This window comes from Oncorhynchus clarkii, chromosome 10, assembly GCF_045791955.1.
Source record: "Oncorhynchus clarkii lewisi isolate Uvic-CL-2024 chromosome 10, UVic_Ocla_1.0, whole genome shotgun sequence".
Classification (NCBI taxonomy): domain Eukaryota; kingdom Metazoa; phylum Chordata; class Actinopteri; order Salmoniformes; family Salmonidae; genus Oncorhynchus; species Oncorhynchus clarkii.
The window spans coordinates 66,751,694-66,777,115 of record NC_092156.1 but is presented as its reverse complement, the minus strand read 5'-3'; the positions used below and the strand labels follow the sequence as shown (position 1 = coordinate 66,777,115).

Genomic DNA, 25,422 nt, shown 5'->3' with positions numbered 1-25,422 from the left:
TTAATTTCTGCAAACACTTTATCTCTGCTTCATCTGTTTTCATTAGGCTGGCCCCAACCTCTGGCTGGGTGAGAACGTGCTGCTGCTGTCTGCTGCCTCCATTACAGCACTGTGGACACGACCCAAATCACACCCTATTCCCTATGTAGCGCACTACTTTTGACCAGGGCCCCAAGACAGGTTGGTTGTTTAGCAACAAAACCGAGGCGTGCGCAACTATGGAGCAAAACAAACGGTGTTGACTTAGATTGTTGACAACGTGTAAACTATACTTAGTCTCTCATGTTTATTGAAATAATAAATACATTTTCACAATGAGCACTTGTTTCTCAAATACATTGTTACTGTTGTTGGTTAGCGAGCTAGCTAATTTTAGCCATATTAGCATAGACGTGACATGAGTCAAAACACCTCAAAACAAGACATGGTATCAAGAACAAACTAGCTGAAATGAGCCACTTACGATTCACTACATGGCAGCTTCTTGTTACTGTTGCTAGCTATCTGGCAGTCCAGAATCATAGCAACTTGCGGCCTTCTGCCCCATTTGAGCGCGCGCATCGTTTTCGTCGTTGTCAGTTAACCCTGTCGGGCCCTGGTCAAAAGTATTTCACTTTATAGGGAACAGGGGTCAAAAGTAGTGCACTATATAGGGAAAAGGGTGCCATTTCAGACACAACCTATGAAACCTATAGAAAGCTGCGTTGCATCAAAGAGTCCTCCGCTGTGAGTGTTGGCCGGTTAGATTGCTTTGAGGCATTCCATAATTAGATTTTGGGGAGGATCCATTGCTGCTCTTTTCTTTCCCGCTGTAAACGTCTCCACCGGTGTAGCAGCTGTACCTGGAGAGAGGCCGTTTCAACTATATACAATCAAGACAACATGACATTGAAAATGACATTATAGAATCAAAAGAAAAACCAGACCTGAGGTGGAACATCTGTTGTAAGCTTTACTTTCAAATCCTGTTACATTTAGATCTGGCAACTTTTGAACATAAAATAATGCCAAAACAAAGAAAAAACGAATACAAAAACCAAAAAAGTACAAATGATCTATTTACCAGTTATTGTCACAAACAACCCTGTACAGCCTTAACAATGAACTAATCAGAAAGCTTTATACAGCACATACCAATTTTTACTGAGTGCCAAAAAGATGAACGAAAACACACAAAAAAGAAGATAGTTGAGTCTTGTCAAGTCATAAAATAGAGAGATGTCATGCATACTCCGAAGTGCTCAGAAAGGTAGTCACCCGACATAACATTAAAAAAATCACCTTCTGCTGCTTCTTTACAATTAGACAAAAAATTATAAGCAAACGATAAGTGCTTAAAAATACTGGGTTTGGAAAGGACAGAAGCGATCCCTGTCGGCCTTTTCTTCTCCTTAGACACACCAACCAGACCAAGGGGCCGTTTTATAAGAAGAAACAACTGCAGACATTCTTGATTACATAATGATTATGCGGTAGCTATATATATATATATAAAAGAAGGCATACAGTCAGTCGTAAAAAGACGGGCACATTCTTTTTTTTGTTCCTCTTATTTTTTGTTTTTAGATTTGGACCCTGAAAATCAGTTTGACTCATTCTCAGTGGTCTCAGGCGGTTCCCTTCCACCAAGTGGCACTAGAGTATTACATATTAGAGGATAGATAAGGAGCTGGAGCTGACCTAGGAGTGTGTGTGTGGCAGGGGTGGGGGCTCCTTGTACTCCTATAATGTAGCAGCGACCAGCGGACAGCATGCTGAACATTGCTATGTTGTCAAAGGGGACTAAAAGAAAACCAACCACGGGGGAGAGATTTAACTGTTACACCCCTCCGTTACCAGGAAGTGACGGATTTAATCCTAGCATCACAACCTCGTTTTTAAATTTCATTTGGTCTTAACAATGCATTGTTCTCTCAATTTTTTTGTTGTCATTACAAAGAAATAAAAAAAATATAAAAAATAAAATCACAAGAAAATGAAAAGTACAAGAAACAAGCAAAACAATTAAGGTAAAAAAAAATATATCCCTTTACAAATAAGAAACCATTTTGGCTTAAAGACCACTTGGGAATGCGAGCAAGGTCAATTAAATGGGTAATGCTTTTGAATAAAAAATAACGAAATGCCTTTATTATGCTGCCTGGTCTCATGTACACTCTCCATGTTGAGCATCTCCGTCTGTACAGATAAATACATTTTTCATGTTCAAAAAGTGCAGCACTGTGCAAAATTGGCTTTGACAATTTAGCCTGGGCCCTTTGGGTCTCCCAGCGTAGTATAGTTCAACCTCGACTGCCTAATTCATGCAATTTGTGTTCATCTGCGCTCTGCAATTTTACAGAGGTAAAAACCCTCCGCACTAAACCACAAAATGTCTACACAACAAAAATCAGGAAATCACGGTTTTGATTCAGATCGTTCACAGCAAACATCTTAAAAAGGTAATAAGTCTGTTTCCGGTGATATCCTATCGGACCGACAGCTCAACCGTTTACACTATAACAATATGAACTAGCTAAGTGCTTTTGGTTTTGAAATGGGACTAAGCTAAGTGCAATTACAACTGAGAGATGGAGCGAAGGGGGAATAGAAAGCAGTACCATGTCTTCTCACTGAGATAGAAGCGACACCACCAAAACCAAACCAATGGCTGCTTCCTCGTCAACAACATTGGACCTATCGGAGCCTTCATCAAAATGGCTTCATAATAGCGATGCACGTTAGTAGAAAACGCTCATCGTCCTACGTTTAAAAGGCTCAGTAAAAAAGAGAAAGAGAGAGGGGGAAAAAAAAACGAATGAACAACCTAAAAAGACACAGAAGGCCACCGACCTATAAAAACCAACCCCTTGCTTTCTGTCATATAGGCAACGGTACAGTCCCTGCCTGCAACTACACCGCACATCTGTATCACGTTCGCATCACGTACATCAGCAAAGAAAAATACATTCATTCAAGTCATTTTGGAACAGTTTCTTTCTGTTTCTTCTTTTACACTAAATTACAAAAGAGCTCCAAAAAGCACCATTGAATCGGCCTGTGGTGCCCGGAGCCGCTGGGGGGTTTTAACACCCCGTTAGCTGGTCACCTCCACAAAACAGTTCTCTCTTACAGCTTATCTAACGTAATGGTGCGCCAGTCCATACATAGTTCTACACATGATGCTGGACCGAACAACACCTGGGTCGTATTCATTAGGGCGCAACGTAGCATAACGACAAGTTCTGGTGATTCAGTCCTTTTTCTTCCGTTTGGTGCCTAATGAATAGGACCCTGGTCTCAGGGGTTACAGGTGTCCTCGTGGATCCTTTGATGTGGGCTGTTGGGGTAAAACTAATCTGGTCCCAGATCTGTTTGTGGTGTCTTGCCAATTTTTACGGTCATTGTCACGACAGCACAAACAGACCTGGGACTAGGCTACGGTTACACAAGGGCTAAGTTGGGGAAAGCAAAGACTATAGCATGAGGCTATAACGTGTGTTACATTGATTTGAAAACCGTTTGAATTGGCAAAGGGCCTTGAGTAGAGAATGTCACTTGTTCTGTCCACCCCACCGCACAACGTCAAACAACGTACAAGATGTCACCTGTGTGTATGGGTTGCCAAGACGACCGCCACCTGAGACAAAGGTGAGTTCAAGTCGACGTTTGATGCATATGGTTTCACCATTACACAAAGCCAAACAGATAAAGTCAAAGCTTAGTTGTGGGGGAGATTGACGGCTACAAAACTATGTACAGAACACCTTTGTTAAATAATTCATTAAGTGCGTGGTTTGAGGCGTTGCTTTGGAAACGAGACTTTTGAGAAAAAGCGTTCCGTTTCATTGGTTCTTGTTCGCGGCGCATCACAATTTAACAACCTGGGGATCGGTTCATCATACCCTATTAAATGACGTGCATCAAAGCTAGCGGAAACAAAGAGGCAGGCATGCTATTCTGATGCGTAGTAGCCAAAAGACAAAAACGCACTTGTTTTGTTTCTTCTTCTTTTTCTACTTTTCTAACAAAAACAAAACACGGATCCGTTTTACAGGTAATGCAGTTGGGTCCTGGTCATTCAAAAGTCCAAAAAACAAACATTAGAAAATAAAAAGTAGAGATAGAGAGTAATAATTCAATCGATATAACAGATAAGAAAAGCAGCTTTTGATATAAATGCATTTTTTAGCACATACAGCCTTTTCTCTGATAAATTCTTTTTTTTTTTTTTCATTGTCTACAATAACTACTTGTCTGTCTCTGTCCAGCTTATTCAGCTGGCTTGATTGGAAAGTTTTCCCCATCGCAGTGGATAACGATCATTCACACCACTGTCCAGGGAGAGAGGGATGGAGAGAAAGGGGAACGAGAGGGAGGGGGGAGAGATAGGGATGAGAAGGAGGAGAGGAGAACAGTCACACAGTCTTGGCTCTCTCCGTCAGTCCCAGTCCTAGGTAAGCCAGGAAGGAGTGTTTGAGTGAGGTGGGCGAGGGAGGAGAGGGGGAGGAGGCGGTGGAGGAGAGGAAAATGGGGGAGGAGGAGGGCGGCCTCTGGAGTCTGGAGAGGGGCGAGTGGAATGTTGAGCGGTGGCGGTGGGTGAACAGGGTTGTGAGGGGGATCAGGTGCGCCCGCTCGTAGTTTCCCAACTGCTCGTAGACGTGGCGTGGGGAGGGGAAGAAGAGGGAGGGGCCTCCTCCATTGGATGTGGTCAGATAACGCTGGGCTGGGGGCGGGAGTTCCTGTTGACGGTGGTGTTGTTTCCCTGTGATGAGTGACAGGGCGACAGACTGCAGGGCCTGGGAGGCAGAGAGAATCATGAGGGGGCTGCTGCTACCGCTCCTCCCGCTACTCCCACCTCCACCTACCCCCAGGAGGAAGGGCTCCCCGCCCCGCAGAGACCCCACCAGAGAGCCCCCTAGCTGGGCCTGGAACTCCTCCTCGCCGGCCTCCTCCCCTTCCCCTCCACCCTGGTGCTTCTTGAGGTGGCGGCTGAAGATGAAGGGGTGGGTGGTGGTGAAGGGGCACTCCGTGCAGCCGAAGGTCTGGCGCGGGGCGTGCTTCAGCTTCTTGTGCAGGTTCAGGTTGTCCTTGCGCTTGCAGCTGTAGCCGCAGCGGTCGCAGTGGAAGGGCCGCTCGCCCGTGTGCACACGCACGTGCTCGATCAGCTTGTTGGCCGTCTTGGACAGGTAGCCGCACTGCTCACACTTGTAGTGGTTGCCGAGGCGATGCTCGCGCACGTGCCTCTCCAGCGCGGGCTGGTCGCACCACACCGACTGGCAGATGCGACACTTGTACTCCATCTTGTAATGGGTCTTCAGGTGGCACTCCATGGCCACCGGTCGATTGGTGGAATAAATGCAGACGGGGCACCTGGGAAACAGGAAGGAGGAAGTGGAAGGGGGCAGGACATGGGAAATACACACACAATAGCGAGGGGAGGTTTAACGAAGAGAGGACTTAAATACACGATGACCAAAATACACACCTTAAGACTTCAACACAAGGGAGGATGAAGAGGGGGAAGGTGAAGGAGGAAAGGTGTGTGTGATGTGTCCTGAATATTTGACCCTAAAGGAATGATTGGTGTGTGTGTGTGTGTGTGTGTGTTGTTGAAATGTTAAAGTGTCTAGGGTGGGTTGGGGTTGAAAGTGTGTTTGGAGTGGGTTGGTGGTAGGTGGGTGGGGCATGTAGAACTGGGCAGAGACAAGTTGTGGAAAGAGAACAGGATTGGACGGAATTAGGAATGGAAGGATAACTGAAATAAATGGAAATGTGGCACTTACATTTAAATAGCACCATTCATCTGCTCTGGGCCCCAAAGCGCTTCACAAACCCTGCAGAACAGAATCACCTCAGAATACAACCAGCCACGTGGTGAAGAGCCTACACACACCTTCTCTCTCCCATACACTCCTGGACATACACTCCTGAATGAACACTTCTGAGTACACTAAGGATGCACTGGTAAAGGGAGGCCCTTCTCTGTCCTAGACACGCCTCAGTACACACTCCTCGAGTGCACAGTCTTCAGTACACTCTCCTCTTCGGTACACACTACAGCCTCGTCTCTTTCTCTTATAAAGTGTTTTTTCTCCATTGTCTACAACTCGTCTGTCTTTTGTCCAGCTTATTAAGCTTGATTTGAAAGTGTTCTCCATTGCAGTGGATAACCACCACTCCGTCACCCCACCGTCCACTGCTGAGCACACACTACTTAGTACACAACCCTGCCTGGACACACTACTCTAGAGTCTAGACTAGAGATACCCTCTTGAACTGGACTGAGGGGGCAGCTGTGTTTGGGCAACCTGCTTTTAATTCTGACCTCTCAAACCTTCCCCGCACAGCTAATGTGGACTGTCTGTCTGGTTTTAAAGTCAGGATAGAGGATGGATTTCTAACAAACATTAAAACACTCTACTATAATGACTGAACTAATTGCATCCTTGAACATTTGAAATGTGAAATAAATACATGCCCATGTACCTAAAATGGACTAATACTGTTAGCAGTGTTGATGGTGTGTGTGCGTGTGTTCCTGTACTGACCAATGAACGTGGAGAGAATCGGTGGTGGCGTATTGAGACCTTAACCGTGCCTCTACTCCTTGTAACAAGACACTAACAGATACCTCAGTAAACTACGACCCTGACTCTCTCACTCCAAACACCAAACCAACTACTGATCTAATGCTACCGATGGCTAGACAAGGGACAGTATCTGGTGAATAGTGGTGACAGCTTGACATTAAACATGGTCAAGTGACCGTGAAGGCCGATCAGTTAATGGCGAGATGAGTTCAATGGCGTCTGATTGATAGCGATGGCTCTACACGTGCATTGACTGACTGCGTATCAACTTCGACAAATAGATCAACAACAAAAAAGAAACACATAAAAATGACAGTGACTGTTGTGTGTTAACTAACAATCTGTTTCTACTGCGCTTAAATATTTCCCTAGACGTCTGTTCAGATTTCCTGTTAAGTGACTGCATGTACTACTTTCATTCCAGATGGTTTCAAATGCAATCTGGGAAAATATAACATCTATGTGGTATAAAATATGCATCTGTGTGTGCAGGCTTTAAAAGCACAGCGCTAGGCTAATGTCATTAGTATGTTGTTGCGTGTGTGTTGGAGGAGCTTCATGGCTAGGCTAATGTCATTAGCAATGTTGTTGCGTGTGTGTTGGAGGAGCTTCATGTCCTGGCAGCGTTGGTTTAACATGAACAGACGGGCTACATGGCTATGTATGGTTTACTGTGTGTGTGTGTGTGTGTGTGTGGGTGTGTGTGTGTGTGTGTGTGCATCACACAGTACAACAGAGGCTCCTATAGGGGTATAGGAGTATTGGGTCAGAGGGGGACAGTGTTTAGTATTTAGGGCTGTGAGTGTAACACGGTTTATATATACACTCTGTGAATGTCTTAATAGCTTCAGTGAGCTAGATGTCCTATGCACGTAAATGTGTATGTTGGACAGTGTCTGTGTGTTGACGTCATCTAGTTTGAAAGTGTGGCTGAATGCATGCACACATTTACAGTTCAGACTGCGTGTGTATTGTGTTTATGCATGTGGTCTTACACGCATGTTTTTGACTTAATGTGCATGCTATAGTCAGTCGGTCAGTGGGTTACCGTCTGCCTGTGCGTCTGTACATGTGTGAGGGAGGAGTCGGGGTAGGGTAGGGTGTGAGGGTGGTGGAGTAGGAACCTCTGTCTGTACTTGCTTTCCTTACTTGAGCCCTCCGGTGGGGACGGTGTGGCACTTCTTGTGCTCCAGCAGCTGCTCGGGCGTCTTCAGGAACTTGTGGCACACGTCGCACTCGAACATGCGCGTGATCAGGTGGATCTGGAGGTGGCGCTCGTACATGGTCCGCGTCTTGCACACAAAGTTGCAGAAGACGCACTCGAAGCCTGGTGGGGGGGGAGAGGGAGTTAGCATGACTGCAGTGCTCCTCGTCCTCTTAATTAAACATCACCCCCGTGATATCCTTGTGTGTGGCTCAAATTATTGCTCGTATTTAACTCACATATTCTGGACACATCACACACACATTTACGTCACTGCATAATTTATGTGAAAAAAGTCTGTGCTTTTGCATGCTAGCTGTTCGAGGAGACTTTCAGTCATTGCGCTAACGCTAGTTAGCAATAGCGTGCGAAACTACATCTAACTTCCTGCATCCAGATTTCTAAGGGACCTTCTTGCAGTTCCTACCGCTTCCACTGGATGTCAACAGTCTTTAGAAATTGGTTGAGGTTTTTCCTTTGAGAAATGAAGGAAGTAGCCATGTTCAGAATGAGGCTCGAGGGAAGTTTACTGTTTGTTAGAGGCGCATGACCTGAAAGCCAGCTACACTTTGTTTTCCTCCGGTATTGAACACAGATCATCCCGTCTTCCTTTGTATCGATTATTTACGTTAGAAAATACCTAAAGTTGTATTACAAAAGTAGTTTGAAATGTTTTGGCAAAGTTTACAGGTAACTTTTGAGATATTTTGTAGTCACGTTGCACAAGTTGGAACCAGTGTTTTTCTGGATCAAACGCGCCAAATAAATTGACATTTTGGATATATATCGACGGAATTAATCGAACAAAAGGACCATTTGTGATGTTTATGGGACATATTGGAGTGCCAACAGAAGAAGATCGTCAAAGGTAAGGCATGAATTCTATCTTTATTTCTGCGTTTTGTGTCGCACCTGGAAGGCTGAAATGGGATTGTCGGGGCGGCAGGGTAGCCTAGTGGTTAGAGTGTTGGACTAATAACCGAAAGGTTGCAAGTTCAAATCCCGAGCTGACAAGGTACAGATCTGTCATTCTGCCCCTGAACAGGCAGTTAACCCACTGTTCCTAGGCCGTCATTGAAAATAAGAATTTGTTCTTAACTGACTTGCCTAGTTAAATAAAGGTTAAATAAATAAAAAATATATATAAAAAAAATGGGTGCTGTCCTCAGATAATAGCATCTATTGCTTTCTCTGATAAGCCTTTTAGAAATCTGACACGTTGGCTGGATTCACAACAAGTGTAGCTTTAATTTGGTATCTTGGATGTGTGATTTCATGAAATTGTTATTATTTTGAATTTGGCGCTCTGCATTTTCCCTGAATTTTGGCCAGGTGGGACGCTACTGTCCCACATATCCCAGAGAGGTTAACCGCCCAGCGCAGTCAAAATTCTGTTTTCTGGTATAAATATCATATTGTACAACAGCGGATGAAACGAACACTGTAAAAGTGTGAAATGTGATCAGTGTTATTTCCTGATAGCTGCTGGTTGAAAATACAACCTACACAGAACCTTCTAATCATCAGGTTTGCATGAGCGGGAGTTTCAGATGTCCATGGTGACATCACCAGGCGGTAAATGAGTTAATAGACCAATAACAAAGAGAGTTCCAAACCTCTCTGCTAAGAACAGCTAGTTTTCCCCTCTCCACTCAGACCCCTCCCAGACAGTCCTAGCAAAAATCTTGCTTGAGAAGTAGTTTTTTACACATTTTTAATGGAATCTATTACAGTAAGGTACTTATTGTTACCCAGAAATGATTTGATTTTGAGATAAAAAATGGCTGCATTGGGCCTTTAAGGATACAGAATTATAAGTAGATTAAATTAACTGTAGTTCCACATAATTTTCCAGCCTATACATCCCAGAACTCCTTGCCTTTTTCAGACTTCTCTTCAGTTCCTGATCCCGAGTGGCTGCTGGAGCTGGATTGGCTGCCTGCAGAGGAGGGAGGGGCCAGCAGGTTCTTGAGCTCCTCATTGGCATGGGTAAGTTCTCCACCCTCTGAGCTGTTCAGCGAATCGCTGAGGGCCGACAGGGAGGAGGAGGTGCTCTTAGTCTCACTGAGGGGGCTCCGCGAGTTCAGACCTAGGAAGAAGAGGGGCCAAGAGTCAATCATCATCAGCATTGTTGTCATCATCGTGACAATCATCATCATCAAATTCAGAAAATGTACCATTGTAATTACTTCCTGAATGATTAAGTAATATACCCCAACTCTGTCACTAGCACCGTCATCACAATAAGAGGAGGAAAAGCACTAAACTACACACACACACACACACACAAACAGAAACACACACACAGTCTGTTGAATACAAAATGAAAATCACACACACTGCAGGCAGGCAGGTTCAGCTTCAGGGCCATGTCCTCTGACTGGAGCCCTGCTGCCAGTCCAATCAACAGCCAGTATGCTTTTATTGATCTCTCTCTTTTTCCTCTCTCTGTTTGACCGCACTTCTCTGGGATAGAGAGAGAGAGTATGAGAGAGAGAAAGAGAAGAGGGGAGGAGGAGGGTCACGGCTAAGGGAGCTAAGATGGCGGGAGCAACTCAGGGCACAGCTCAACAAAGGGCATTCAGTCAGGGAGAAGGAGAGGGAGGGAGGGAGGTGAAGGAGTATAGGGCTTCTGGCTGCCATGGATTGTGAAATGGCCGACGCCAGCTACCTCACACACATTTGTATGTGCGCGCACACACACGACACAGGCACATACACACAATCGCACAGGCATTCACACAGTCACATTCAAAGACACATATTGTGCATAGCCTACACACTTTCATCCTTGAGAATGAGAGAATGCAGGTATAGAAACGCAGAAAGCAGAGAGTGAAATACCATTGTATCCATCTCTCTCAACGCCGAAGACCTCTAGAGGTAGATTAAAGACAAAACGAGGCTCACCACTCCACTATCTAAGGGAGCTATAGAGTACATGATGCTCTGAACATTCAAAGAGTACTTGTCCCTTGTGGGAAACCACATCATTTATCATCCCTGTTGGCATATTCCTTGTTAGCACTTTTTACAAGGTCCAAGATGCTATTGAAGCATGTGTTTAGTCAAACGCACGTCACTTTTTATGAGGGTGGAAAACGTTGTAAACCTGTGTTACACTCCCCTACGGATTGGACAGTGAAGCGAAAACTTTAAAAAGGTGGCTCTATACTCCACCATTTTGGATTTGAATACGTTTAATATGATGCGACAGTACAGAATGTCACCTTTTATTTGAGGGTATTTTATACATGTTTCACCGTTCAGAAATGAAAGCACCTAATGTATTTATTTGATTTATTTTACCTTTATTTAACTAGGCAGTCAGTTAAGAACAAATTCTTATTTACAATGACGGCCTAGGAACAGTGGGTTAACTGCCTGTTCAGGGGCAGAACGACAGATTTGTACCTTGTCAGCTCGGGGGTTTGAACTTGCAACCTTCCAAGGTTGGACCTACAAGTCCAATGCTCTAACCACTAGGCTACCCTGCCGTATCTAGTCCCCCAATTTCAAGCAGTCATATGTATTTGGACAAATTCACTTATGTGTATTAAAGTAGTTAAAAGTTTAGTATTTGGTCCCATATTCCTAGCATGCAATGACTACATCAATCATGTGACTAGTAACTTGTTGGATGCATTTGCAGCTTGTTTTGGTTGTGTATCAGATTGTTTTGCCCAATAGAAATGAATGGAAAATAATATAGTGTCATTAGAGTCAGTTTTATTGTAAAAAAATAACAATAATATGTTTCTGAACACTTCTACATTAACGTGGACGCTACAATTACGGATAATCATGAATGAGTATTGAATAATGATGAGTGAAAAAAGTTACAGATGCATAAATATCTGCTAATGGGCCAGAATCTGTGAGATTGAATGGATCTCTGTAATGTTCCTACTGTACCACCACACAGTATCTCTGTCCTGTTCCTACTGTACCACCACCACACAGTATCTCTGTCCTGTTCCTACTGTACCACCACACACACAGTATCTCTGTCCTGTTCCTACTGTACCACCACACACAGTATCTCTGTCCTGTTCCTACTGTACCACCACACAGTATCTCTGTCCTGTTCCTACTGTACCACCACACACACAGTATCTCTGTCCTGTTCCTACTGTATCACCACACACAGTATCTCTGTCCTGTTCCTATTGTACCACACACACAGTATCTCTGTCCTGTTCTGTACCACCACACAGTATCTCTGTCCTGTTCCTACTGTACCACCACACAGTATCTCTGTCCTGTTCTGTACCACCACACAGTATCTCTGTCCTGTTCTGTACCACCACACAGTATCTCTGTCCTGTTCCTACTGTACCACCACACACAGTATCTCTGTCGTGTTCTGTACCACCACACAGTATCTCTGTCCTGTACCACCACACAGTATCTCTGTCCTGTTCTGTACTACCACACAGTATCTCTGTCCTGTACCACCACACAGTATCTCTGTCCTGTTCTGTACCACCACACAGTATCTCTGTCCTGTTCCTACTGTACCACACACAGTATCTCTGTCCTGTTCCTACTGTACAACCACACACAGTATCTCTGTCCTGTTCCTACTGTACCACCACACACACAGTATCTCTGTCCTGTTCCTACTGTACCACCACACACACAGTATCTCTGTCCTGTTCCTACTGTACCACCACACAGTATCTCTGTCTTGTTCCTACTGTACCACCACACACACAGTATCTCTGTCTTGTTCCTACTGTACCACCACACACACAGTATATCTGTCCTGTTCCTACTGTACCACCACACACAGTATCTCTGTCCTGTACCACCACACACACAGTATCTCTGTCCTGTTCCTACTGTACCACCACACACACAGTATCTCTGTCCTGTTCCTACTGTACCACCACACACACAGTATCTCTGTCCTGTTCCTACTGTACCACCACACACACGGTATCTCTGTCCTGTTCCTACTGTACCACCACACACAGTATCTCTGTCCTGTTCCTACTGTACCACCACACACACAGTATCTCTGTCCTGTTCCTACTGTACCACCACACACACAGTATCTATGTCCTGTTCCTACTGTACCAACACACACACAGTATCTCTGTCCTGTTCCTACTGTACCACCACACACACAGTATCTCTGTCCTGTTCCTACTGTACCACCACACACACAGTATCTCTGTCCTGTTCCTACTGTACCACCACACACACAGTATCTCTGTCCTGTTCCTACTGTACCACCACACACACAGTATCTCTGTCCTGTTCCTACTGTACCACCACACACACAGTATCTCTGTCCTGTTCCTACTGTACCACCACACACACAGTATCTCTGTCCTGTTCCTACTGTACCACCACACACAGTATCTCTGTCCTGTTCCTACTGTACCACCACACACACATTATATCTGTCCTGTTCCTACTGTACCACCACACACACAGTATCTCTGTCCTGTTCCTACTGTACCACCACACACACAGTATCTCTGTCCTGTTCCTACTGTACCACCACACACACAGTATCTATGTCCTGTTCCTACTGTACCACCACACACACAGTATCTCTGTCCTGTTCCTACTGTACCACCACACACACAGTATCTCTGTCCTGTTCCTACTGTACCACCACACAGTATCTCTGTCTTGTTCCTACTGTACCACCACACACACAGTATCTCTGTCTTGTTCCTACTGTACCACCACACACACAGTATATCTGTCCTGTTCCTACTGTACCACCACACACAGTATCTCTGTCCTGTTCCTACTGTACCACCACACACACAGTATCTCTGTCCTGTTCCTACTGTACCACCACACACACGGTATCTCTGTCCTGTTCCTACTGTACCACCACACACACGGTATCTCTGTCCTGTTCCTACTGTACCACCACACACACAGTATCTCTGTCCTGTTCCTACTGTACCACCACACACACAGTATCTATGTCCTGTTCCTACTGTACCAACACACACACACAGTATCTCTGTCCTGTTCCTACTGTACCACCACACACACGGTATCTCTGTCCTGTTCCTACTGTACCACCACACACACAGTATCTCTGTCCTGTTCCTACTGTACCACCACACACACAGCATCTCTGTCCTGTTCCTACTGTACCACCACACACACAGTATCTCTGTCCTGTTCCTACTGTACCACCACACACAGTATCTCTGTCCTGTTCCTACTGTACCACCACACACACATTATATCTGTCCTGTTCCTACTGTACCACCACACACACAGTATCTCTGTCCTGTTCCTACTGTACCACCACACACACAGTATCTCTGTCCTGTTCCTACTGTACCACCACACACACAGTATCTATGTCCTGTTCCTACTGTACAACCACACACACAGTATCTCTGTCCTGTTCCTACTGTACCACCACACACACAGTATCTCTGTCCTGTTCCTACTGTACCACCACACAGTATCTCTGTCTTGTTCCTACTGTACCACCACACACACAGTATCTCTGTCTTGTTCCTACTGTACCACCACACACACAGTATATCTGTCCTGTTCCTACTGTACCACCACACACAGTATCTCTGTCCTGTTCCTACTGTACCACCACACACACAGTATCTCTGTCCTGTTCCTACTGTACCACCACACACACAGTATCTCTGTCCTGTTCCTACTGTACCACCACACACACAGTATCTCTGTCCTGTTCCTACTGTACCACCACACACACAGTATCTCTGTCCTGTTCATACTGTACCACCACACACACAGTATCTCTGTCCTGTTCCTATTGTACCACCACACACACAGTATCGCTGTCCATTTCCTACTGTACCACCACACAGTATCTCTGTCTTGTTCCTACTGTACCACCACACACACAGTATCTCTGTCTTGTTTCTACTGTACCACCACACAGTATCTCTGTCCTGTTCCTACTGTACCACCACACACACAGTATCTCTGTCCTGTTCTGTACCACCAAACAGTATCTCTGTCCTGTTCTGTACCACCACACAGTATCTCTGTCCTGTTCTGTACCACCACACAATATCTCTGTCCTGTTCCTACTGTACCACCACACAGTATCTCTGTCCTGTTCCTACTGTACCACCACACAGTATCTCTGTCTTGTTCCTACTGTACCACCACACACACAGTATCTCTGTCTTGTTTCTACTGTACCACCACACAGTATCTCTGTCCTGTTCCTACTGTACCACCACACACACAGTATCTCTGTCCTGTTCTGTACCACCACACAGTATCTCTGTCCTGTTCCTACTGTACCACCACACACACAGTATCTCTGTCCTGTTCCTACTGTACCACCACACACACAGTATCTCTGTCCTGTTCCTACTGTACCACCACACACACAGTATCTCTGTCCTGTTCCTACTGTACCACCACACACACAGTATCTCTGTCCTGTTCCTACTGTACCACCACACAGTATCTCTGTCTTGTTCCTACTGTACCACCACACACACAGTATCTCTGTCCTGTTCCTACTGTACCACCACACACAGTATCTCTGTCCTGTTCCTACTGTACCACCACACACACATTATATCTGTCCTGTTCCTACTGTACCACCACACACACAGTATCTCTGTCCTGTTCCTACTGTACCACCACACACACAGTATCTCTGTCCTGTTCCTACTGTACCACCACACACACAGTATCTATGTCCTGTTCCTACTGTACAACCACACACACAGTATCTCTGTCCTGTTCCTACTGTACCACCACACACACAGTATCTCTGTCCTGTTCCTACTGTACCACCACACAGTATCTCTGTCTTGTTCCTACTGTACCACCACACACACAGTATCTCTGTCTTGTTCCTACTGTACCACCACACACACAGTATATCTGTCCTGTTCCTACTGTACCACCACACACAGTATCTCTGTCCTGTTCCTACTGTACCACCACACACACAGTATCTCTGTCCTGTTCCTACTGTACCACCACACACACAGTATCTCTGTCCTGTTCCTACTGTACCACCACACACACAGTATCTCTGTCCTGTTCCTACTGTACCACCACACACACAGTATCTCTGTCCTGTTCATACTGTACCACCACACACACAGTATCTCTGTCCTGTTCCTATTGTACCACCACACACACAGTATCGCTGTCCATTTCCTACTGTACCACCACACACAGTATCTCTGTCCTGTTCCTACTGTACCACCACACAGTATCTCTGTCTTGTTCCTACTGTACCACCACACACACAGTATCTCTGTCTTGTTTCTACTGTACCACCACACAGTATCTCTGTCCTGTTCCTACTGTACCACCACACACACAGTATCTCTGTCCTGTTCTGTACCACCACACAGTATCTCTGTCCTGTTCTGTACCACCACACAGTATCTCTGTCCTGTTCTGTACCACCACACAATATCTCTGTCCTGTTCCTACTGTACCACCACACAGTATCTCTGTCCTGTTCCTACTGTACCACCACACAGTATCTCTGTCTTGTTCCTACTGTACCACCACACACACAGTATCTCTGTCTTGTTTCTACTGTACCACCACACAGTATCTCTGTCCTGTTCCTACTGTACCACCACACACACAGTATCTCTGTCCTGTTCTGTACCACCACACAGTATCTCTGTCCTGTTCTGTACCACCACACAGTATCTCTGTCCTGTTCTGTACCACCACACAGTATCTCTGTCCTGTTCCTACTGTACCACCACACAGTATCTCTGTCCTGTTCTGTACCACCACACAGTATCTCTGTCCTGTTCCTACTGTACCACCACACACACAGTATCTCTGTCCTGTTCCTACTGTACCACCACACACACAGTATCTCTGTCCTGTTCCTACTGTACCACCACACACACAGTATCTATGTCCTGTTCCTACTGTACCACCACACACACAGTATCTCTGTCCTGTTCCTACTGTACCACCACACACACAGTATCTCTGTCCTGTTCCTACTGTACCACCACACAGTATCTCTGTCTTGTTCCTACTGTACCACCACACACACAGTATCTCTGTCTTGTTCCTACTGTACCACCACACACACAGTATCTCTGTCCTGTTCCTACTGTACCACCACACACAGTATCTCTGTCCTGTTCCTACTGTACCACCACACACACAGTATCTCTGTCCTGTTCCTACTGTACCACCACACACACGGTATCTCTGTCCTGTTCCTACTGTACCACCACACACACGGTATCTCTGTCCTGTTCCTACTGTACCACCACACACACGGTATCTCTGTCCTGTTCCTACTGTACCACCACACACACGGTATCTCTGTCCTGTTCCTACTGTACCACCACACACACAGTATCTCTGTCCTGTTCCTACTGTACCACCACACACACAGTATCTATGTCCTGTTCCTACTGTACCAACACACACACAGTATCTCTGTCCTGTTCCTACTGTACCACCACACACACAGTATCTCTGTCCTGTTCCTACTGTACCACCACACACACAGTATCTCTGTCCTGTTCCTACTGTACCACCACACACACAGTATCTCTGTCTTGTTCCTACTGTACCACCACACACACAGTATCTCTGTCCTGTTCCTACTGTACCACCACACACACAGTATCTCTGTCCTGTTCCTACTGTACCACCACACACACAGTATCTCTGTCCTGTTCCTACTGTACCACCACACACAGTATCTCTGTCCTGTTCCTACTGTACCACCACACACACATTATATCTGTCCTGTTCCTACTGTACCACCACACACACAGTATCTCTGTCCTGTTCCTACTGTACCACCACACACACAGTATCTCTGTCCTGTTCCTACTGTACCACCACACACACAGTATCTCTGTCCTGTTCCTATTGTACCACCACACACACAGTATCTCTGTCCTGTTCCTACTGTACCACCACACAGTATCTCTGTCTTGTTCCTACTGTACCACCACACACACAGTATCTCTGTCTTGTTCCTACTGTACCACCACACACACAGTATCTCTGTCCTGTTCCTACTGTACCACCACACACACAGTATCTCTGTCCTGTTCCTACTGTACCACCACACACACAGTATCTCTGTCCTGTTCCTACTGTACCACCACACACACAGTATCTCTGTCCTGTTCCTACTGTACCACCACACACACAGTATCTCTGTCCTGTTCCTACTGTACCACCACACAGTATCTCTGTCTTGTTCCTACTGTACCACCACACACACAGTATCTCTGTCTTGTTCCTACTGTACCACCACACACACAGTATCTCTGTCCTGTTCCTACTGTACCACCACACACACAGTATCTCTGTCCTGTTCATACTGTACCACCACACACACAGTATCTCTGTCCTGTTCCTATTGTACCACCACACACACAGTATCGCTGTCCATTTCCTACTGTACCACCACACACAGTATCTCTGTCCTGTTCCTACTGTACCACCACACAGTATCTCTGTCTTGTTCCTACTGTACCACCACACACACAGTATCTCTGTCTTGTTTCTACTGTACCACCACACAGTATCTCTGTCCTGTTCCTACTGTACCACCACACACACAGTATCTCTGTCCTGTTCTGTACCACCACACAGTATCTCTGTCCTGTTCTGTACCACCACACAGTATCTCTGTCCTGTTCTGTACCACCACACAATATCTCTGTCCTGTTCCTACTGTACCACCACACAGTATATCTGTCCTGTTCCTACTGTACTACCACACAGTATCTCTGTCCTGTTCTGTACCACCACACAGTATCTCTGTCCTGTTCTGTACCACCACACAGTATCTCTGTCCTGTTCCTACTGTACCACCACACAGTATCTCTGTCCTGTTCTGTACCACCACACAGTATCTCTGTCCTGTTCCTACTGTACCACCACACAGTATCTCTGTCCTGTTCCTACTGTACCACCACACACACACAGTATCTCTGTCCTGTTCCTACTGTACCACCACACACACACAGTATCTCTGTCCTGTTCCTACTGTACCACCACACACAGTATCTCTGTCCTGTTCTGTACCACCACACAGCATCTCTGTCCTGTTCTGTACCACCACACAGTATCTCTGTCCTGTTCCTACTGTACCACCACACAGTATCTCTGTCCTGTTCCTACTGTACCACCACACAGTATCTCTGTCCTGTTCTGTACCACCACACAGTATCTCTGTCCTGTTCTGTACCACCACACAGTATCTCTGTCCTGTTCTGTACCACCACACAGTATTTCTGTCCTGTTCTGTACCACCACACAGTATCTCTGTCCTGTTCCTAGCAGCAGCCAGGCTCCCTGCTGTGGGGCCACCAGTCTGTTCCTACTGTACCACCACACACACAGTATCTCTGTCCTGTTCCTACTGTACCACCACACACACAGTATCTCTGTCCTGTTCCTACTGTACCACCACACACACAGTATCTCTGTCCTGTTCCTACTGTACCACCACACACACAGTATCTCTGTCCTGTTCCTACTGTACCACCACACACAGTATCTCTGTCCTGTTCCTACTGTACCACCACACACACATTATATCTGTCCTGTTCCTACTGTACCACCACACACACAGTATCTCTGTCCTGTTCCTACTGTACCACCACACACACAGTATCTCTGTCCTGTTCCTACTGTACCACCACACACACAGTATCTCTGTCCTGTTCCTACTGTACCACCACACACACAGTATCTATGTCCTGTTCCTACTGTACCACCACACACACAGTATCTCTGTCCAGTTCCTACTGTACCACCACACACACAGTATCTCTGTCCTGTTCCTACTGTACCACCACACAGTATCTCTGTCTTGTTCCTACTGTACCACCACACACACAGTATCTCTGTCTTGTTCCTACTGTACCACCACACACACAGTATATCTGTCCTGTTCCTACTGTACCACCACACACAGTATCTCTGTCCTGTTCCTACTGTACCACCACACACACAGTATCTCTGTCCTGTTCCTACTGTACCACCACACACACAGTATCTCTGTCCTGTTCCTACTGTACCACCACACACACAGTATCTCTGTCCTGTTCCTACTGTACCACCACACACACAGTATCTCTGTCCTGTTCCTACTGTACCACCACACACACAGTATCTCTGTCCTGTTCCTACTGTACCACCACACACAGTATCTCTGTCCTGTTCCTACTGTACCACCACACACACATTATATCTGTCCTGTTCCTACTGTACCACCACACACACAGTATCTCTGTCCTGTTCCTACTGTACCACCACACACACAGTATCTCTGTCCAGTTCCTACTGTACCACCACACACACAGTATCTCTGTCCTGTTCCTACTGTACCACCACACAGTATCTCTGTCCTGTTCTGTACCACCACACAGTATCTCTGTCCTGTTCTGTACCACCACACAGTATCTCTGTCCTGTTCTGTACCACCACACAGTATTTCTGTCCTGTTCTGTACCACCACACAGTATCTCTGTCCTGTTCCTAGCAGCAGCCAGGCTCCCTGCTGTGGGGCCACCAGTCTGACCCCTTGCCCATGTGGCTGACACACATCTTAGCGGGGGCCAACTTCAGGCGTAACACCTGCTGAGTTCAGCCATTTCCATGTCTGTCTGCAGCTTGGCTGGGGGAGATGTGGTGTCCAAACACTATCAGCTGACAAATAACACCCAGCAGTCTTTTCTACAGCCCCAATGTGGTGTGTTTTCAGCAGCCATGTTTGCTAGAGGGTGGAGGCTAGCCTAAATGCCAAGCTTCGATATGAACTCACCACTCTGTGTCTGTGTGAGAGAGGGTAAGAATGTGTGTGTGTGTGTGTGAGAACCCTGGCCTGCCTCTGAAGGACCAGAGGACCTATTGATTTTTTCCCCTCAGGCACGATAAGGGGCAGCCATCGTAGATAAACAAGGTCGCTCCCCGGCCTCCGTGAGGACCTCTCAGCTGTCTGCAACACTACCGGACAATCCCACACACACACACTGCCACGGAAGGGCAAAACGGGCAACCGCGTCGGACGATAAACCGGACAAAGCCGCTACGGACCAAAAAAATACATTGACAGGCTGGGTTTTGGACCAGTGGCTGTAAAAAGTCCAGGGAAGGTCGAGGGAGGGAAAATAATCTACATGTTTTGTTATTCAAAGTGGAAGTTGTTTCTGTTTGGAGAGTTTACAGAGTTAGAGTCTCCTCTCTCTCCCGGGAAGGGACTCGTTTTATGAAGCTTTACTTTATTGTCACATCAGTTCAGTGTGTTGAGACTGAACATGTTGGTTCCCTCTACTATAAACGGCTGTGAACTAAACTAGCTGTTTCTACTCTGAAAAGTCAGCAATAGCACCTCAATCTGCAACACTCCCCCAACAGCTCCCTACCAACAACATGTCACAGCTGATCTGAGAATCATTCTGAAAGCTTTAAAACATTGTTTGGCTACGATCCGAGGTGCAGACTTCTCCAGTCCTCCTCATGGATGTAAAAGGTATAGACTGGGTGTAAAAGGTATAGACTGGGTGTAAAAGGTATAGACTGGGTGTAAAAGGTATAGACTGGGTGTAAAAGGTATAGACTGGGTGTAAAAGGTATAGACTGGATGTAAAAGGTATAGACTGGGTGTATAGACTGGGTAAGAAATTGTATAAACCCCCTCTTTCTAGCCTATCCTTACACCAAAACAGCACTTTAAAACCCATGAGTCCGAGCGAGCAGATAGATACACGCTTCAGGAAGGGAATCAATACAATTTGGAACAATTCGACAGCAGCAAAACCAAGTTCAGCTGGAAAAGAAATGCCATCAAGTTGGTTGTACAAGCGGACTTCGTCCTATTGCTGCCCCCAGGGACAAGAGGTGGACCAAAGCCATCTCTCCATACAATACATGCTTGAGCAGAAGACAGATGATCTACCTGTGTGTCCGTGACTGACGTGGGACTTCATGTCACTCTCCTCCACACAGACGTAGTCACAGACGCTGCAGCACAGAGCGAACATCCACTGCTCCTTGTCCACGTGGAGAGACATGTGGCTGACGAACTGGGCATTCAGCCCCGTCTGGAAACCACATGCATGGCAGCTAGATGGACAGGAAGAGGGAGGGGTTAAACACTGATCTCAGAACAGGTCACAGCTAGAGGGGAAAGGAGAGAGGTATTGAACATAGACCAAATGCTGATCTCAGACCAGGTTATAGAGGCAAGAAGACATAATTAATTCCTAATCAAACCCTAAAGGCTGACCTCAGACCAGGTTATAGAGGGAAGAGGGCATCATTAATTCCCAATTTATGGGATCAGTAAATTGCATGTGTCAGTCTTTATACGGCTAGATCTTCTGTGCACACACACACACACACACACACACACACACACACACACACACACACGAGATCTTTGACGCCTGCTATGGATGAACACGTACTCGCCAAAAACTATAGGGACAGACCTTTATTATGGGTCTGTGTACATAAGTACAGGGACAGTTCTTGTGACTACCGCTCTGAGAACAGGTGCGTCGACCAGACTCTAGTAGATTCAATGTTTCTTTGGAGTGTTTCTTTCATTCAGCGTAGCAGCACCTGTAGTAATAGGGGAAGGTCTTCCCGTCTCGTCCCTCAGCGGTGGTGACGGCGCTGACCATCTGCTCTGCGTCGGTGCTGACCAGCTTGACAGAGTGGATGGTCAGGTGCTGGTTGAGGTTGGCTCTGCACTTGGCTGCATAAGGACACAGGTGACACGTATACTTCCGCTCCTCTGGAAGGACAGACGGACGGACAGACACAAGGTCAGAGAGAGAGAGAGACAGACAGACCGAGAGAGAGAGAGAGAGCGAGACAGAGAGAGAGACAAAGAGAGACAGAGAGAGAGAGAGACAGAGAGACACAGAGAGAGAGACAAAGAGAGACAGAGAGCGAGAGAGAGAGAGAGAAAGAGAGAGAGAGCGAGACAGAGAGCGAGACAGAGAGCGAGAGAGAGAGCGAGAGAGAGAGAGAGACAGAGAGAGAGAGAGACAGAGAGAGAGACAGAGAGAGAGACAGACACAGAGAGAGAGAGAGACACAGAGAGAGAGAGAGACACAGAGAGAGAGAGAGAGACACAGAGAGAGAGAGAGAGAGACACAGAGAGAGAGAGATGGGTCTACGGGGACACACATTCGTACATACACTTACGTGTAATACGCACGCCATATACGAAACGCATGCAGGCACATACGTACGCAAACAACATGCGTACACATCACGTATACACAAATACAATGAGTACGTCCCCCTGCATGAGAATGTCTGCTTAGTGGACCACACACACACACACACACACACACACACACACACACACACACACACACACACACACACACACACACACACACACACACACACACACACACACACACAGCCCGAGGACATGAAGCCAGGGAACCTTTGTGGCCCGGGTAAACCAAAAACAACCATCATGATGACATATGCCCCTGTTTTTGCTCTCTGTGGTGTGCCCAAGCTGTTCTCAGCCAAACAACCCACTCACAGGGGGAGTGTGTGTGTCAGAGTGTGTGTGCGCGTTTTGTATTAGTGTGTGTGGACCATGCGCTTTCGTGCACAATAATATGTAGGTTTTTACATAAATGTGGGTGCATTAAAAATACCAATTTAAATAAAATTAAAATTGAGAATACATTATCTTTTACAGCAATGACCCTTAGACTTGTGGTAATGCCAGGGGAGTGGAGATCTCTGATCTGAACCACTGAGAGTCAGGACCTCTGTTTGGATCTCTCATCCAATGGATCGCTTAGACGGTAGTGTGTGCTGTGTTCACATGTATTTACATGTATTTATACACTGAGTGTACAAAACATTATGAACACCTGCTCTTTCCATGACACAGACTGACCAGGTGAATCCAGGTGAATGCTATGGTCCCTTATTGATGTCAATCAGTGTAGATGAAGGGGAGGAGACGGGTTAAATAAGGATTTTTAAGCCTGGAGACATGGATTGTGTATGTGTGCCATTCAGAGGGTGAATGAGCAAGACCAAAAACATAAGTGCCTTTGAACAGGGTATGGTAGTAGGTGCCAGGCGCACCGGTTTGTTTCAAGAACTGCAACGCTGCTGGGTTTTTCACACTCAACAGTTTCCTGTGTGTATAAAGAATGGCCCACCACCCAAAGGACATCCAGCCAACTTGACACAACTGTGAGAAGCATTGGGGTCAACATGGGCCAGCATCCATGCGAAACTCTTTCGACACCTTGTGGAGTCCATGCCCCGATGAATTGAGGCTGTTCTGAGGGCAACAGGGGGGGTGGAACTCAATATTAAGGTGTCCATAATGTTCTGTCCACTCAGTGTATGTATTATGTGTATTAATATGTATTCATATGTATGTATATGTATTAATGTATATATTATGTGTATGTAAATGTATTAATATGCATAAAGCATGTACAGAAACAGTAGTATGTGGTTTTGCATCAGATACGGTATGGCCCCAATGCTGTTACACTGTATGTACACCTACTGTAACTGTGTGTATGAATCCATCCACTCAGTGTGTGTGTGTGTGTGTGTGTGTGGATATATACATTTAAATAAATAAACACGTGTGTGTGCGCATCCGATATTGCGTCTGTCCGTGTGTGTGTGTCCATTGTGTCCAGTGTGTGTACTGGGATGCAGAGCAGCCTTCTGGCTTGGTAATTAGGCGGGCAGTTTTCCCACTGAGACTAATCATGGTGGTAATCTCTTTAAAGGAGAGGGTAATCCAGTCTAGTAAACCTTATTTACTTTTTACAGGGTATTACACACACAGTCACACACACGCCAAGGGAACGTTGACAAGACATATCACAAAATACACAGGGAACTGTACGTAGGGAGTGTGTGTGTGTTAGTGGACTCACCTGTGTGTAGAGACAGGTGTCTGGACAGGGTCTGCTGTCTGCCAAACACCTTGCCACAGACAGGACAGGGGTGGAGCTGCTGACTGCTCAGTATCCCCTGGGACATCCCGTTCCCCCCCGGCTCTCCAGTGTCCTTCTCTGGGTCTGGAAACACACAGACAGAGTACCGTCACCATCACAGTTTACCATATTTTACTCACAACCTTCTCATAACCTGCACCGGGAGGCTACCTGAAAGTCCATATTGTAGGAAAGCATTCAGCAACTGAAATGGAATGGAGCCCAACCTTGTTCCATATTACTCCAACTTCACTCCAACACTCAGTCTTGTTTCATATTACTCCAACCCTCAGCCTTGTTTCATATTACTCCAACTTCACTCCAACCCTCAGCCTTGTTTCATATTACTCCAACCCTCAGCCTTGTTTCATATTACTCCAACTTCACTCCAACCCTCAGCCTTGTTTCATATTACTCCAACCCTCAGCCCTGTTTCATATTACTCCAACCCTCAACCTTGTTCCATATTACTCCAACTTCACTCCAACCCTCAGCCTTGTTTCATATTACTCCAACCCTCAACCTTGTTCCATATCACTCCAACTTCCCTCCAACCCTCAGCCTTGTTTCATATTACTCCAACCCTCAACCCTGTTCCATATCACTCCAACTTCACTCCAACCCTCAGCCTTGTTTCATATTACTCCAACCCTCAGCCTTGTTTCATATTACTCCAACTTCACTC

The 25,422-nt window shown here is 46.1% G+C and overlaps 1 protein-coding gene across 3 annotated transcripts in view; it reads right to left on the bottom strand.

Moving 5' to 3' along the window:
* Positions 1 to 938: 938 nt before the first annotated feature.
* The window catches only part of LOC139419021 (zinc finger protein 827-like), a 112,231-nt gene continuing 87,747 nt past the window's right edge, over positions 939 to 25,422 (bottom strand). For 2 of the 3 annotated variants that reach the window (XM_071168845.1, XM_071168846.1), the window contains exons 9-14: positions 24,678 to 24,821; positions 22,354 to 22,528; positions 21,686 to 21,852; positions 9,656 to 9,865; positions 7,722 to 7,899; positions 939 to 5,352 (exon numbers count right to left, since the gene is read on the bottom strand). In XM_071168845.1, the coding sequence (XP_071024946.1) occupies positions 4,398 to 5,352; positions 7,722 to 7,899; positions 9,656 to 9,865; positions 21,686 to 21,852; positions 22,354 to 22,528; positions 24,678 to 24,821 (1,829 nt within the window). In that variant the 3' untranslated portion in view covers positions 939 to 4,397. Of the gene's footprint in view, positions 5,353 to 5,765; positions 5,817 to 7,721; positions 7,900 to 9,655; positions 9,866 to 21,685; positions 21,853 to 22,353; positions 22,529 to 24,677; positions 24,822 to 25,422 lie in introns of all 3 variants that reach the window. The other variant, XM_071168847.1, reaches the window with a different exon arrangement.